The following is a 16661-nucleotide window of genomic DNA, read 5'->3' as shown; positions in this document are numbered from 1 at the left end:
AAAAAAAAAAAAAAAAAAAAGTGTATTTGATATCAGGAAGCATTTTAATAAATGACTTTTAGAACTCCCTGAACAAAATTAACTACATCTCTGCTGAAACCAACTTCTTTATAGGTGATTGTTACTTCACTTCTTTTCTCCTTCCTAAAAGGTTCTCTTAAATGTTTTCTTGGAGCCTCAAAGATGGACATGACTGACACATCCCTGAAACGTGGGTACCTTGTGGTTGAAGATAATGACTGTGTGGGCCCAGCTGAGAAGGTAAAAAAGCAGAAGGTCTCAGAGTGCTGTCTGCCCAAAGAGGGAGATGGGCTGGATGGTGACTGTCTGCCCGGCAGTGGAACAGAGCCCCAGCCACCAGAAGTCACCAGTGCTGGGAAAGGACAAAGGGATCCGGGTGCCCAGCTGGAGGAAGAGGAAGAGGAAGATGGCTTTTCAGAGGAGGAAGAGGAAGCAGAGAGCTTTGCAGAGATGATGAAGCACGGGCTGACCGAGGTTGACGTGGGCATCACCAAGTTTGTAAGTTCTCATCAAGGATTCTCAGGGATCTTGAAGGAAAGGTATGTTTAGTTTATGTATAAGGTTATTTAGTTGCATTAGTTTTTTCTTTAGGAAGAAATCAGCAATACAGTTTTCCATTTACCTTTCTCACCCCAAAGATCAATTACACTTAATGTTCATAGAGGAATAGGGTAGTGAAGTGCCTGAAAGGGTAAATGGTCTGATTGACAGAGAGAGAAAGACAGGGTCTGGCCAAGTAGTTCAGCCTGGCCTTGAACTCAGTTTGTAACCAAGGCTGGGCTTGAACTCCTAGTGATCTTCCTGCCTCAGCCTCCTGAGTGCTAGGATTACAGGGGTGCACCGCCACACCTGACTACATTTTTAGATATTTTAAATAGAAATCATAGCCAGTTCTTATCAAGGGAAGAACCTTTCCAGAACTGTGTAAGTATACAGAAGTAATTTCTCAAAAAAGAATCAAGTTATATCATGTACAGGTACAGATTCCCTATGATGAATGTGATTAATAGTTACTTAACTCTTCTGAGCCTGGGTATCTATAGCCAAAAAATAGATCAAGATACCATGGTAGAGTTGTTGAGAGGATTGTGATATGTATAAAGTATTTAACAGCAATAAGCTTCAGGGAAGCTCATGGAAGACTTACTGATTTATAGCCATTTACTGTACTTTATGTACTTTATGATTCAGTTCTATATGGACTGTCTGACTTCAGGCTAACATTAATAAGTTTTTATTTATACCTTTCTTAGTATTGTTCTGTGGAAGAATATTCTAGAAACTTCTAGTATAAAACCTGAACCAAGCCAGGATGATGGTACAAACCTATAATTTCTGCTATTCAGAAAGCTCAGGCAGAAGGCTTGCAAGTTCAAGGCCAACCTGGGCAATTTAATGAGACCACGTCTTAAAATAAAGGAGGAAGCCCTGGAGATATAGCTTAGCGTGTCTCTAGTTTACTCCCTAGTACTAGATGGGGGGGAAAACCCCCTCAAAACCTGAAATGGTTGTGGTCCAGCATTCATTAAAAACCAAAAACTTAATATGACTGTACACTGAAGATTTTATTTAAAATTCCTTGTACTGGTGGTAAACCATATCCTAAAATTAAAAAGTAGAATGTTAGTTCTCTGAAGATTTGTGTTTTCTTTTTATCAGATATTCTGACTTCGTTGTTCACGAAATAGGAAAAGATGGGCGGATCAGCCATTTGGATGATTTGTCTGTTCCAGTGGATGAGGAGGTAGAAATCGTTCTCTAGCAGAAGTCACCTTCTGTGTAGAAATAGCGTTTCCTAGAGTTTGTGTCTTTGAATTATGTGTGACTAACTGTGAGTTCTCATGGTTAATTTAAAGGATCCTTCAGAAGATGTATTTACAGTTTTGACAACTGAAGAAAAGCAGCAGTTGGAGGAGCTCCAGCTTTTTAAAAATAAGGAAACCAGCATTGCCATTGAGGTAAGTAGTTGCAAAGACATATTAAAGGGTTTTTAGGGTTTTGCTTGCTTCTTTTCAGCTAAATATTAGTAAATGTCCAGCTGGACATGGTGAGGGTGCATACCTGTAATCCCAGCACTCAGGAGGTTGAGGCAGGAGGATCACCCCGAGTTCAAGGCCAGCCTGAAGGTCATAGCAAGACTGTCTCAAAAAAAAAAAAAAAAAGTGTTCATTAAAAATTTACACTGTTTAACAAAAGTGTAACCTTGCCCTGTTTGATCTGAAAAAGGATTGTACTAACAAATCTTTATTTTTTTTTCAAGGGCAGGGAATCAGTATCCAGATAAAGTATAGCAAAAGAGAACTTTATGGGTTTTTTTTTTTTAATTTTTATGATCATAAATCTGGAGTGAAGTCTATTGTTTAGAACCATAGGATGGCAGTTCTGCTGCTTCAGCAGGACAGAAGCGTGGCCCTGGTTGGGAGACGCATCCTCTGCACCTTCTCCCTTGCCAGTGGGGCTGGGAGGGGACACTGTGCACCACCACTGAGCTATTCCCTTTGCCCAGGTTTTTAAGTTTCTAGTACTCGTGTTTCTTTAATTTCTAAACAATGTCTGTTAGTACATTCTTTAAGGGCAGTTGGTACATGAACATAACACATCTTAATCTATTTTATTTTTCTTAAGGTCCCCCCTTCAGATATCCATGTGTCTTTGAAAAGTTTAAAAAAAAAAAATTTAATAGTATATTTTATTTACCTTAATACATTCAAAATACTACCTTTTCAATGTGTAATCAATGTTTAAAATTACTGAGATGCTTTACCTTTTTTCCCTAAGTCTTCAGAGTTTGGTGTTATTTTACACTGACACCATCTCTCACTTCAAAGCAGCCACAGTTCAGGTGCTCCATGGCTTATGGCTGAGATAGTGGGTAGGAAACTCCACGTTATTTGTCTGGATTAACACAACATTTTTAGAAATCTAAGTTTATATTAATTTGATATTTTGTACCATTTTTGGGTTGTTAAGATTTGGCCTGGTTTTGGTTTTGGGTTTTGAGTCAGGGTCTTGCTGTGTAGTTCAGGCTAGCTTTTAACTTGCTATGTAGCCCAAACTTGCCTTGAACTCACAGCAATGTTACTGCTTCAGGCTCACAAATGCTGGGATGGATATACAGTGATCCTTCACCTATCGCGAGAGTTATATTCCAGAGACACCCACAGTAGGTGAAAATACGCAAAGTAGTGGTGCTATATTTATTTTATTATTTATATATATTTTAAGGTTTTATAAACCCTTCCCACACTCCTGTAAACCTTTCCCACCGTCTTGTTAACCTTTCCCACATGCTTATAAGCACTTCATAAGCTCTTAAACACTTTCTACACTCTTAAACCTATGTAATTTTAACAACATGTAAAATTCTACATGGGTACTCTTTGTGAAGTGGACAAGGAGAGATGCTGAACATGTGGATACGTGCAGAAGAGCAAATAGACCGATGCTACGATCACTGAGCCAGTCAGCACCCAGGATACAGAACACAGTGCTGTGGTTGGTCACCTTCCATTCCATCAGCCAATAGTACACTGTGTACAATCTCACATTGGCAGACTTGTACAAGCAGTAGTGGCGTACTGCATTTTCCCTGTGTACAGTATGATACTCATTTGCTGATGAAATACTATATTTTATTGTGATGTAATATTCTTTTAATATGTTTGAATTCATATTTTTAATATTTTTATATTTTAAATTTTTTAGGCAAAAATAATTAAAATCATAAATATTATATAAATACCTATATATGACAAAATCCCACAATATAGCGAAAATTCTGCAATACAGAATTAGATTTTTTTTTTTAAACTCACGATACAGTGAAGCTGCAGTAAGTAAATCATTCAAAACAAAACAACAACAACAAAAATAGTGCAATAAGTAAACTGCCATATAGCAAGGGACAACTGTACCACCCTCCCTACCTGAAGTTTTATCTTTTCTTTTTGGTACTGAGTATTGAACCCAAGGCCTTCACCCTACAACTACAGCCAACTACAGCCCAGCCCTTTTTAAATTTTTATTTTGAGACATAGTCTTACTCAGTCACTTAATTAAACTGGCTGGGGTGAAACAGTCCTTTTGCCTTAGCCTAAGGTGTGAGTCACCATGCCCAGCTAAATTTTGACTTTTAAAGGGCGTAAACTATGAGCAGGATTCCTCATCTATAAAGTGAGAAGGAGGATCTTTCTGAATTTTTGAGGTCTATGTACTCTTACTATTCTAACTCATGATTATCTGTAGTTTCAGTTCTAGTCTCACATGTTGATACAAAGTCATTTGTCTATAATTAGGGTATAGTTGTTTTTCTTTTCATTTTACTAAAGTACTGTCAAGTTTTTTAGCCAGTAACAGTTGTAGTCTGTCTTGGTGTTTTTAGCTTGAACTCTACCCATTAGTAGGCCTTAAAATAAAGTTAGTGGTTATCACAGCCAGCATTTTTTAATGGAATAAATGAAATAGAAAATACCATGTATTGAATATAGTGTCAGCATTATTTGTGAATTTTATTTCATTTTATTTATTTTAGCTACTAAGGATTGAACCTTTGCACTGAGCTACATCCCCAGCCCTTACTTTTTTTCCCCCTTTTAACTCTCGAGACAAGGTTTCACGAAGTCATTGAATTTGCAGGCCTCCTGCCTCAGCCTCCCGGAATGCTGGGAGGATAAGATTCACACCACCATACCCAGCTGTGCTCACCCATTTGTACTGTTGAGTAGTTTTTTTTAGTGTGAGATACCTTCTAAAATTGAAAACATTGTATAACTCTTAAGTGTACCTTTTGTTGATTTTATGTTGATCTTTATTGTGAAACAATGTGCTAGAATCTCATGATAAAATAATATAGTATAGAATAAAATCCAGCATCAAGCTCTGCATAGTGGCTCAGGCCTATAATCCCAGCTCTCAGGAGCCTGAGGCAAGAGGATCATTGTGTGTTCCAGGCCATCCTGGGCTACACAGTGAGTTTAAGGCCAGCCAGAACGACATAGTAAGACACTGTCTCAAAAACAAACAAACAAAAAAAATAAAATCCAGCATGAGGCAGTTTTAGACAGGACTGTCCATGGAACTGAGTGTCTCACTTACCAGGGTCTGGCTTGCCTGTTTTGACTTGTAAACCCCAAGACCTCTGCCCCACAGAGGCACCAAAAGAACGTCTGTGGCTGTGTCCAACAGCCTGGCTTCAAATCCAACACTTCTGCGCTCCAACTCTGTAGCCTTAGACATATCCCTTGACCTCTCAGCCCTGCTATTCTGGTCTGTGAATAGATACATCAGTGGTGTGACAGAGAGATTATGAAATTCAGTACAACAGTGACTGTGAAGTGCTTAGTACAGGGACTGGCAGATGGACACGCACAATTAATGGGCCCTTAGAGTTTGCCATACCGCGAAGCTCTAAAATACTCTGAAACTGTACCAGACACTTTTGTCATTTTGCATACTGAATAAGATGAGCTATGTTTTACTAATCCACTGTCTTCTCTATTTAATGGTTGTTAGAGTAAAAGCGTCACTGTTTTCAATAGGTTATCGAGGACACCAAAGAAAAAAGAACCATCATCCATCAAGCCATAAAATCTCTATTTCCTGGACTAGAGACAAAAACGGAGGACCGGGAAGGGAGGAGATACATTGTAGCCTACCACGCAGCTGGGAAGAAGGCCTTGGCAAGTGAGTGTGTAAGGAGAAGGCATGCCCCCTGGGCTGCCCTTCTGCGGCTGCTGGGCGGTCACGCAGAGCAGGGCAGACTGTGTTGCCCCTTCAGAGAGGGTGCGTGTTGCCATTTCAGACACCAGAGCCATCCATGGCCTCAGCGTGCTAGGGGCACTGGGCCTTTTCTGTGAGAAAGGTGTGTGGGAGTGACACCTTCCCTGAAGGGCAGAATGGCTGAGTGGCCATTCAGGAGGAAAATGGAAGGATTGTTTCTCATCTGTGTTCTTAATGGAGGAGAGAGAGCTTTCAGATGAATAAAAATGCTGTTCATTTGCTACTGCTTTCCATCTCTGAGTAGCTTTCTCGCTCACACAGACAATAGGTGGAATATTTGGAAAGGTATCCCCTCACCTGAGCACAGTTTTCAGTGTATTGTTCATTTATGAATCACTGGGATATTTATATTCTCGTGTGCTTTCTACAGCCATGAAAATTTGTTTGCCTATAACCTTAAGAAAAATTAGGTAATGTTTCTTCTCTTTCCTATCAAATCAATAGAGAAAATTTTGTTTTATTTTCTGTGGTACTGGGGATCAAACCCAGGGGTACTCTGCCAGTAAGCAACATCCCCAGTCTCTTATTATTTTCCTCGTCCTCCTCTACCAGTGATGACTCCTGATAGTAATCAATGACTGTACTTGCTAGAGCAGAACTCCAAGGCTGTATAACCAGATCGGTCCTTTACAGCTCTGTCAGAACCCCTGTTGGTCAGTTTAAAAGGTAGCGTTGTATGTGGATGAAGACGTGTTTATAACCATGAGATTCTAGAAGAAAAGGCAGCAAGAATAAAGTTAACTAAGCCCAAGAAAGTCAACGTAAGCAATGAGAAACCTTGAGCAGTTGGGGGAAGAGGGTGCATTTGGAGGCCACTTCTTAGTGATTCCGGAAGAAAAAGTGCAGTGATGTGTGTGCAGCTGCATGGGGCATCCCTCTTCAGTCTGCAAACTGACCATCAGCATGTGCTTCCTTGTTATCCAGACCACAGTATAAAATTGCTCCCAAGTAGCTTTTCTGCAGCCAAGGTTACTGGAGAGAAGTAAGCCCTGTGGTAACGATTTTGCCGACTGTTTTTCAGTTCCCTGAGGACAGCTCACAGGTAGTAGCTGTAGAGGGCACAGATGAATTACTCCACATGGGCATGCCCAGGAGTGTTTGGGCTCATTCTCCCCGGAGTGTTGCTGGGAGACGTGGAGGGAGGGTTCCCTGGGGAGGTGGCCCGCTGCTCTGCTGTATGGCTGTGGGGAAAAGGCAGGGCTTTCCTTTTAAACTGGCTGCTTCCTAGAAATGTTCTTCATTTCTTAGGGGATGCCAAGTCTTGTGGGGGGAGAAGGGAGTTTGCAGGACAAGGTGGCCCAGAGTTTCTGTGCCCTTTCCATTTTTTTTTTTCTTTCTTTTGTTTTCTCTTACTTTCCATTCCAGAGATTTTTTAATCTGTATTGTAAAATATTAGTACATGTTTGCCATACATCGTGATCACATTAATTATGGGGAATTTGTACCTTTATATGTTTATCTTAATTCTTTTTTCCCCATTCTCCTCCCTTCCCTTCAACCTTTCTTCCCTTCCCCTTTTACAAAAGCTGTTTCCATTTTTTTGCCTTCATTCTTTTTTTTCTTAAGACCTTTTTCCAGCCAAGCGTGGTGGCACACACCTGTAATTCCAGCACTCAGGAGGCTAAGGCAAGAGGATTGCCACGGGTTTGAGGCCAGCCTGGGCTACATAGTGAGTTCAAAGGCCAGCTTTGATTACCTGGGGAGACTGTCTGAATCAAGCAATCAGCCCCTTTCCCTTTTCTTCCCTTCCCTCTCCCCCTCTTCCTTGTTTCGCTTCCCATGTGAGCATGTTCTTTTTTCTTCCCAGTATCTGTCCTCCATTATACTCTTCATTTACCCTTGGGGTTCCTCACACAAGAGAAACAATGCCATATTTAAACTTGTGTGTCCAATTTATTTCGCTTAAGGTTATGGTGTTGATATGCACCTATTTACCTAAAAATAATCTCTTTTATCCTTCATTTTGGTTTGGTTTGCTTTGGTTTGTTGAGACAGGGTCTCACTATGTAGTGCAGGCTGGCCTTGAACTCACTTATGTAGCCCAGGTTGGCCTTGAACTCATGATGATCCTCTTGCCTCAGTGTTCTGAGTGCTGGAATGACAGATGTGCACCACCACTCTTCATGGAAGAGTGGTACTCCATTGTATATAAATGCCAGATTTTCTTTATCCTTCCATCTGTTGATGGGCATATGGACTATTTCCAAGATTTCATTATAAATTGTGCTGTTATAGACATGGGAATGCATATGTTGCTATGATATGATGCTCTTAGCTCTTTTGGAAGATACCTAGAAGGGACCCTTCTCTTTATTTAACTCATGTCACATCTCTGGTTCTGTCTACATCGGAATTTTCTCTGTTTATACCACACCTCCTTTCATTTTCTTCAGTACAAAATTTTCTTAAGATTTTCTAACTGAAATGCTGACCTGTATAATACAAGCAACTCCTCCCTATCTGCCTTTGGGCATCTCAGTAAAATAGGAATTTCTCCCCTTTAAAAGAGGCATAAAGGCTGGGCAGATTGGATTAGCCTTTGCGTGGAGCTCTTATGTGGGATGTGAGGAAGGGGTTTGCCATTAGTCGAAGATGGGCTGAGCTCTTCCCTCCGTGCTCCCTCCTGAAGGCAGTTCCTCGGCCCAGACTGTCACTCGAGGGCCTGTGCTCACCTTTTCCAGGTCTAGCTTTCCTGGTACAAGCTGGGAGTGGCATGTGGTAAATGCTGCTAGGAAAGGAAAAGAGCTTCTCCTGAGGCTGTTGTTCTTGGCGTTGCAGTAAAACCCAGTACCAGTGTGGGCCACCTTGCCTAGGTTTGAAGGCCTCAGTGCAGAGTTTTGCAATTTGTGATGTTTTAAGCTTATTTACTATCAAACCCTGATATAGATTGTTATTGGTGGGTTATGTTTGTGGAGGAGATTTGCAATGTTCTTTTTTTTTTCTTTTTTGGTTTTTCTCCAGTACCAGGAACTGAACTCACGACCTTGCGCTTGCCAGGCAGGCGCTTTGCCACTGAGCTAAATCCCCAGCCCCTTGCAATGTTCTTATATTTATTTATTTTTGCTTTTTAAAAAACTTCTATTTTATTAGTATATGTTTGCAATTCACGCAGTGTACAGTTATCTTGGGGAGTGGTTACGCGTATATATTACAGCTTGTTTTTTTCCTAACCCCGTTTCCCTCCCAGCCCCCTCTCCCACCCTCTGGTTCCCCTGTCACCTTTTCTATATTTGTTGATGTTATTTTTCTTAGCTCATGCTATGGCATGTAATGTTTACATTGATTAGAGTTATTAGGATCCTGTGCATGGCACAGCTTTATTCCTTTCATTTCCCCTTCCCCTCCTCTTCACCCCTCACCCATGTTCTCTTGGACCACTTCCCTATTGGATGAGATCTATCTCCTTGTCCCTTTGTATCCATCCTTTATCATTTCCTTTGTTTGTGCTCTGCCTTACTATATATAGATATCACATTTTGTTTCTCCAGTCATCAGTTGATAGACATATAGGCTGCTTGTAGGATTTAGCTACTACAAATTGTGCGGCTTTAAACATTAGTGTGCAAGTATTGCTGTAGTATAATGATTTAAGCTCTTTGGGGATGATACCGAGCAGAGGAATAACTGGGTCATGTGGAATTTCTAATTTCAATTCTTTGAGACCTCTCCATACTGATTTCCATAATGGTTGTACTAGTTTGCATTCCTACCAACAGTGCAAGAGGGTTTCTTTTTGCCACAGCCATGCCATGCGTTTTTGCTCTTCATGTTTGATTGAGAGCATTGTTTGATTTTTTAATGATAGATTTCCAAAAATTTTTTTTTCTCTTTGGTACCAGGAATTGAACTCAAGGCCTTGAGCTTGCCAGGCAGGCACTGTGCCACTGAGCAATATCCCAGGCAAAAATTCTTAACGCAAATTTTTCTGTAGTAGAACTGTGTATTCTAAAACAAAATTCTTAACACAAATTTTTCTGTAGTAGAACTGTGTATTCTACAAAATTCTTAACGCAAATTTTTCTGTAGTAGAACTGTGTATTCTAAAACAAAATTCTTAACACAAATTTTTCTGTAGTAGAACTGTGTATTCTAAAACATAGATGTGGTACCTTGTAAATTATGGTGCCCAAATAAATAACCAACTATGTAGATTAAGGCACTTTTTCTGTGTTAAGCCAGTCTGATGGGATACATTACCTTGTCTACCAAAACATAATTATATGGTAGTTTTCTGGAATACTGTATAACCACTACAACATTACGTAAGCAGGTTAATTAATTAACATTTTGAGATAGTATATATTCCAAATACTTCTGAGAACTTGTTTTGTCTGCCTGCCTGCCTGCCTGCCTGCCGTCCTCCCTTCCTTCCTTTTCTTTATTTTTTGAGGCAAGGTCTTGCTACATAGTTCATCCAGGCCTTAAACTTACTTTGTAGCCCAGGCTGGCCTCAAATTCATGGCAGTCCTCCTGCCTTAGCCCCCAGAGACCTGGGATTATAGGCATGCGCCACGCTGGGCTGAGAACTTGTTTTTCTTTTTTTCTTTTTTTTCCGATACTGGGAATTGAACTCACGACCTCGCACTTGCCAGGCAGGCGCTGTGCCGCTGAGCTAAATCCTCAGCCCTTAGAGAACTTGTTTTTAAAGACTTAAATTCTTTTTTAAAAAAATTATGTCCTGTGACTGATACTGGTTTTCTATACTTTTCAAAAGGAATGATTCCAGGAGGGATCCCTACATGTAGACTCATGGTACAAAGAAGCTCTTGGGGAGTGCTGGTGTTCCAGAATCCAGAGGAGTAGGGAGCCCCAGTAGTGTGAGTGGTCAGCAGCAGGAACCAGCAAGATGGGAACTCTGAAACGGGTCCATCAGTGTAACACCATGTAAATCACTTGTTTTTTTTGCCAAAGCAGTTTCAGTGAAGTGCTGAGGTTGAAAACCATTCTACACAGTAGATTGAGGTGGAGGGCAGTATGTACAGTTGGGTTTTTTAGGTAAGCTATAAAGAGAAGGAAAAAGGAACAGTTACAGAGAGGGGGACAAAGATTTGGCCTTAAGGATGGAAGACCCCTGAGCATATAAACCGAAGTGAAAGAACCATTGGAAAGGGAGGGTGAAAATTCAGGAGAGCAACAAAATAAAGATAGTACACAGAGTAGTGTCCCTGAGGAAGCTGAAAGGTTGGTATGCAAGTGTGCTGATGAGAAAGACTTTGAGTGAGAAGGCAGGAATGTGCTGCATGCTACCCCATCCTGTCATCCCTCTCGATACCACATCTTTCCTCCTTATCGTATTTATGAGCATTTCTGTACTTGATATGTGAATCTTCCTGAATGTGGCTTCCTTTCTTCCAAAACGGGCTGCCACGTCAGATGCTCAGGAAGTGGAAGCATTCTGGAAATAGGAAACATGTTACCCAGCCTAAAAATGCTTTGTGTTTGTATCATAATGAGAATGTTTCAAAAATGTTTCAAAATTGTCTTAAATTCATTTAAATAGTAAAGCTAAATACATGCTTCCTGGCATTCTTAGCAGTCAGAGTTTTATCAAGTTAAAACAGATTGCCCAAAATAAGTTTAGATTCACTGATTTTGTTATTTAGAATGTCCCAGTTAGTACAAATGCTTTACTATTTTGTGTATTGCGTGCACTTAGAAAAAGAATACTTGCATTTATTATTTGCAGAGAAGATCATTGCATGCATGCTCAGTACTTACGTTTATTAACAGAGGATGCATGCTTTTGATCCAGAGCTCATAGTCGGTTGTCATGGTTTCTATTAAGGATAATAGCATTAGATTTTCAGTCTTTTGGCTTCATTTATTTCCTACCATTATACTTAATTGTGAATGCACTGAAGGGCTAGTAGTTAAGGGAAAATGTAGCTATGCTTTTTTTTTTTAAACATTTTATTATGGACATTTTTTAACATGCACACAAATAAATGGACCTCATTTGTATATGGGATCTGTGTATCCATCAGCCATCCTGATTATCAGCATTCTGTTGTTTTTGTTGCATCTATTCCTCCCACTTTCCTTGAGCATTTTAAAGCGAATTCTACATGACACATTGTTTCAGTCATGAAATACTCTAGTATATATTTATCAGAGAAGTACTGAAACTTCAAACCATTATCACAGCCAGTGCAATCAAAAGAATTGAGAAATTATTAATTACAACGTTGTTTTTCTTTCAGTATCTAAAAAATGTCTCTTACATACACATAGGTTGTCCAAATTATGATAAAAGAGGGTCAGGATTTAAGTCTCTTGAATCGTCTCTTAAATTTCTTCTAATCTGTAAGAGAAGTTAAAGAACTGTCTTCTCTAATAATCATTCAGCATTGTTAACCTTCAAAATATCTTTATACTTCAATGCAGGAAACTTATAAAATAACAAAGCACTAGTTACCTGCAGCCTCACTACTACAGGTAATCACTACTAGCATCTTGGACATGTCTTTACATACTGTATTTAAAGAAGCAAATCTGTAGATGGGGAAGCATTTGATAGCCAGACTTGAATCTTCTGCTACTTCCCCTGGGTACAGGGTGCAGCTCTGAGCAAGAGCTGACATGCCCACTGAAAAGATGGAGACAGGGAGGCTGGTGTGGGTGAGCTTTCTGCTTGTTCATTGTTTGCCTCCACAGCATCCCATTGTTACTGTCTGAATGGCTGTTAACCCACCACATAACTAACTACCAGGCACTATAGAAACCTTCAGTACGAACTTAACCATGCGACCATTTGCATGTTCACCTCTAAAGCACTTTATATTATTATAAATTAAACATTGCTCTCTTGTGCTCTTTATGCTGTGCATTTGGACAGAGGTCAGAACTGCAGCAGGTAAGAGCGGTTGGTGTTTCGTCTAGATGAAATGAAATGCCAATGATTTTCTCACAAGTGCTGCATATAGACAGCTTTGCTTCACTGATAATGAGCTGGGAGGAAAACTGAAAATGATATTCCACTCAAAATTTTCTGAGGAAATTCTGCATAGTTCACACCAAGAGCTAAAGAAATACTTATGATACTTTTCTATGCAGGACAGAAGAGACGCGCTGTTTATTAAAAAGGAAAATCGATTTGCCAGGCATATATACCATGGCAGTTTTCAGAGATGGTTTATTGATTCTTTACGTTGGTTGATGGTTCTTTACGTTGTAACTGAAATCACACACCTCTTCTCAAGCAGTATTTTTGCCTTGGTCAAGCCAGGTACCCAGTTAACTTCAGTACCAGGAACATGTTACACTTGTGAAGATAAAGGATTTATGAGTTCATGTGAAAAGACTATTTTAGGGACAAAGTGCCATCTTAAAAATAAAAAGATTTTGTCAGTTGATTGTGCAAAATATTATTTCATAGTTTTTCTTCTGTGGAGTTACAGAAGCCGAATGAACTAGATATGTTCTTCACATAGTGACTGCGGTTTTCAGTCATACAAGACTTAGGAATATTGTGCAATGCCTATGAAATGTAGCTGTGGCTTACGGATTTTTCCCCAAGTATTAATTTTTCAAAACTCTTTGACTAGTTTTAATCTTACATTGTTTAAGTATATATTTCTAGGTTGCAGTGTAGTTGAAATGCTCAATTAAAAGAACAGTTTTAAAATCACATTTTCCCTTGTTGTGCAGTGTTTATCAATCTTGAAATTGAACAATTAAAGTAACACTGGCTCAGACATTAGCTTTTAACATGGCTTAATTTATTTTCTTAAATTTTGAGACAGGATCTTGTTAAATCACTAAGTTGCCCAGGCTGGGTTTGAATTTGCAGTCTTCCTACTCAGCCTCCCAGAGTGCTGGGAGTACTGCCATGCCATGCTTAACATGGTTTACTTTTTAAAGTTTCCTTTTCCATAAGAGTGACAGTCAATTCTTGAATCCTAGCTGCTCTGACAGGTAGAATCTCTAGACCATTTGCAGACGTTAGCTAAACTTCTTTGGTGGAAGTGGCCTTTGGGAACTCTAACTGTGTGGCTAAGGCCCCAGCCCTTCTGCTGTCTGTGTGAGTGCCTGCCTGTGACCCTAAGGCAGGGTAGGTGGGTAGCTGCACTTGTGCTGAAGCTGTCAGCCCTGTCAGACCTTTGTGCTTTCTTGGCCCTCTGCTGCGTGAAGATTACTGGTTGGACCTAAGCATTTGTTACACCACCTGCGTTTCAGCTTTTGATTTGAAATATGGCCAGTGTTAAATGTCTAGTCACAAAGATTTAATACCTGTGGTCCATAAGCCATAACCACTTAACCAGTATTTCCTGTCAGGCCAGATCCAGCTTGTCAACTCAGAGTTTCTCTAGCTAAAAGTGAGCTCCATAGAGTTTCAGAAGAAAAAACTTCCACCATATTAACATAACTTTTATTATGGTACATATAACATTTAATTTTGTTTTTAAGATCCAAGGAAACATTCTTGGCCAAAATCTAGGGGAAGTTACTGCCACTTCCTTCTATATAAGGAAAACAAAGACACCATGGATGCTATTAATGTACTGTCTAAATATTTAAGGTTAGTATCTTATTTTTGTTTCTATATAAAATCAAAACAAATGTGTTTTCTTCTGTCCATGTTAATGGAAAAAAGGAGCAGGAGCATGGGTCCCAGTGATAGTTTTCTTAGACAATAGCTGAATTAATTTTCCCCCATGCCAGTAGTTCAAGATGAAAAATCTAGAAGTAGATAATTCACAGAGTTGAGAGTTACCAGTCCACTCAGATTAAAGTAAAAATGACGTTTCTCCCTGAAAGCTGGACTTTAATGTGGTTGCAGAGGTTGACTGGGTGTTCTCAGCTCCTGGAAACAAATTGTATGGAGAACCTGAGACCACAGATCCAGAGGAAGCCAGGGTACCATGGGGTCAAGTGTCAGGTGCTGACACTTTCTTGGTTTTGCTTTTTGAGTAGTAATGGCTGCTGGCACTACACCAAATCTGTTGCTATAGAAAATTTAACTCAGCTTAAACCTGGTAGCAGTGTATTCACTTGTTCGGACAGCCATAACAAAATGCCACAGACTCAGTGGCTAGAACCACAAAGATTAATTTTCTTAACTGCATGGCTCAAGACCAAGGTGTTCGTAGCTGCCTTTCTGGAGGCCTTTCCCCCTGATGGCAGATTAGGCCTTCTCCTTGGTTTTTGCATGGTTGTCACTCTGTACCCCTCATGTTTGTGTCTCCAGATTTCCTCCTCTTAAAAGGATGCTGGTCAGGCTGGATTAGGGATACCTCGTTAGCCACATTTTAATTTGATCCCCTCTTCAAAGGCCCTGTTTCCAAAAATGACCACATCCTGATGTTCTGGGGGCCAGGGCTTCAACATACGGATTTGAGGGTACACAATTTAACCTGTAACACTCAGGAAGAACCTAATTATGAGACATCTATGTTCCTCTTATTTACAAGCCTCCTGGAGAGTATCCATGGTGCCCTGCCAATTCTTCATTGCAGAACTGCTCCAGTCTCAATTTCAGCATTTGACTTTTTCATACAGAATAATACCACGTATTTAAGGAAAATTTATATTGTTATTAACTTTTTAAAAATTGTAGGTACAAATTTTCAAAGTTCTGTATTATCTAGACTGATTGTTTAAAATTTCTTCTTTTCTGTAGTCTTAGTGAATGAATTGTTTGTAGTCCATGAACATGTATCAGTGCATCATTTACATTTCTGAATAGTCCCAGCTTTGATAGTATCAGTTACTCATAGCTACAAATGTTCTAAGTCAAGCCCAGCTAAGAAAGAAGTTGTTCAAGCGTCATTTTTCTAGTTTGCATGTTAATAAAAGTTTCTATTCTCTTATTCTGTGGCAGTATTTCAAGTGTGTTTGTTTTAAAACTTAAGAGAAATGTGATTTCCTTGAGGTATATGACTTCACATTGTTTTGTTTCTATCTTAACAGAGTCAAGCCAAACATATTCTCCTACATGGGAACCAAAGACAAAAGGGCTATAACAGTTCAAGAGATTGCTGTTCTCAAGTAAGTAAAGAGGACATATCAAGATGCATACTGCAGGCTGGGATGTCTCCCAGGGAGAGGGCTTGAACAGCATGCACAGGCCTACGTCAATCTCTAGTACTAGAGAGGAACAAAAAGGATTTGCATGGCAAATCGTAACACTGCTTTTATAAGTTCTCAAGTTTACTTCCTGAGATTAATCTCTTATCTTTAGATTGGTACCTCTGCCATTTATACATGTGTGTTTAGGTTTCTGCATTTTGTTTGTGTTTTGAGATAAGGTATCCCAGGCTGACCTTAAACTTGCTCTGTAGTGCATGCTGGCTTTGCGCTTTTTTTGTGTGTGTGTCGGAAATCGAACTCAGGACCTCGAGCTTGCCAGGCATGTGCTGCACCACTGACCTATCTTCCTGACCCCCACCCTTTTTTCTTTTTGTGATTTTTTTTTTGTGTGTGTGAGGGGAGTGACAGGATCTTACTGTGTAGCCCAGACAATCCTTGTGCCTCAGCCCCTTGAGTGCTGGGATGGCCTTGTACTTGTGATCTTCCTATCTCAGCCTCCTGAATATTGGGATTACAGGCATGTACCACCATGCTTGACTGCTTCTGGCTTTTTTAAAAAATCATTTTCTGGCCAGGCATGGTGGCATATGCCTGTAATCCCAGCACTTGGGAGTCTGAGACAGGAGGATCATTGGGAGTTCGAGGCCAGCCTCTGCTACACAGTGAGCTCAAGGCCAGCCTGAACTGCATAGCGAGACCCTGTCTCAAAAAGACAAAAAAAAAAATCATTTTCTGGCATGGCATGGTGACACATACCTGTAATCCCAGCACTTAAGAGGCTGAGGCAGAGGGGCTGGGGATTTAGCTCAGTGGCAAAAGCGCCTGCCTGGCAA

The 16661-nt window shown here is 40.1% G+C and overlaps 1 protein-coding gene across 3 annotated transcripts in view; it reads left to right on the top strand.

Moving 5' to 3' along the window:
• Pus7 (pseudouridylate synthase 7 (putative)) overlaps positions 1-16661 on the top strand; it is a 56984-nt gene that overhangs the window by 10293 nt on the left and 30030 nt on the right. For all 3 annotated transcript variants that reach the window (XM_005377246.2, XM_013510649.1, XM_013510650.1), the window contains 6 exons: positions 152-560; positions 1681-1765; positions 1878-1979; positions 5559-5703; positions 14206-14317; positions 15709-15786. In XM_005377246.2, coding sequence (XP_005377303.1) covers positions 152-560; positions 1681-1765; positions 1878-1979; positions 5559-5703; positions 14206-14317; positions 15709-15786 — 931 coding nt within the window. The remainder of the gene's footprint in view (positions 1-151; positions 561-1680; positions 1766-1877; positions 1980-5558; positions 5704-14205; positions 14318-15708; positions 15787-16661) is intronic.

The sequence above is a fragment of the Chinchilla lanigera genome, unplaced genomic scaffold, assembly GCF_000276665.1.
Source record: "Chinchilla lanigera isolate Chin_1 unplaced genomic scaffold, ChiLan1.0 scaffold00009, whole genome shotgun sequence".
NCBI lineage: Eukaryota > Metazoa > Chordata > Mammalia > Rodentia > Chinchillidae > Chinchilla > Chinchilla lanigera.
Note: the sequence above shows the minus strand (reverse complement) of the source record. Positions and strands in the feature narration are given on the sequence as shown.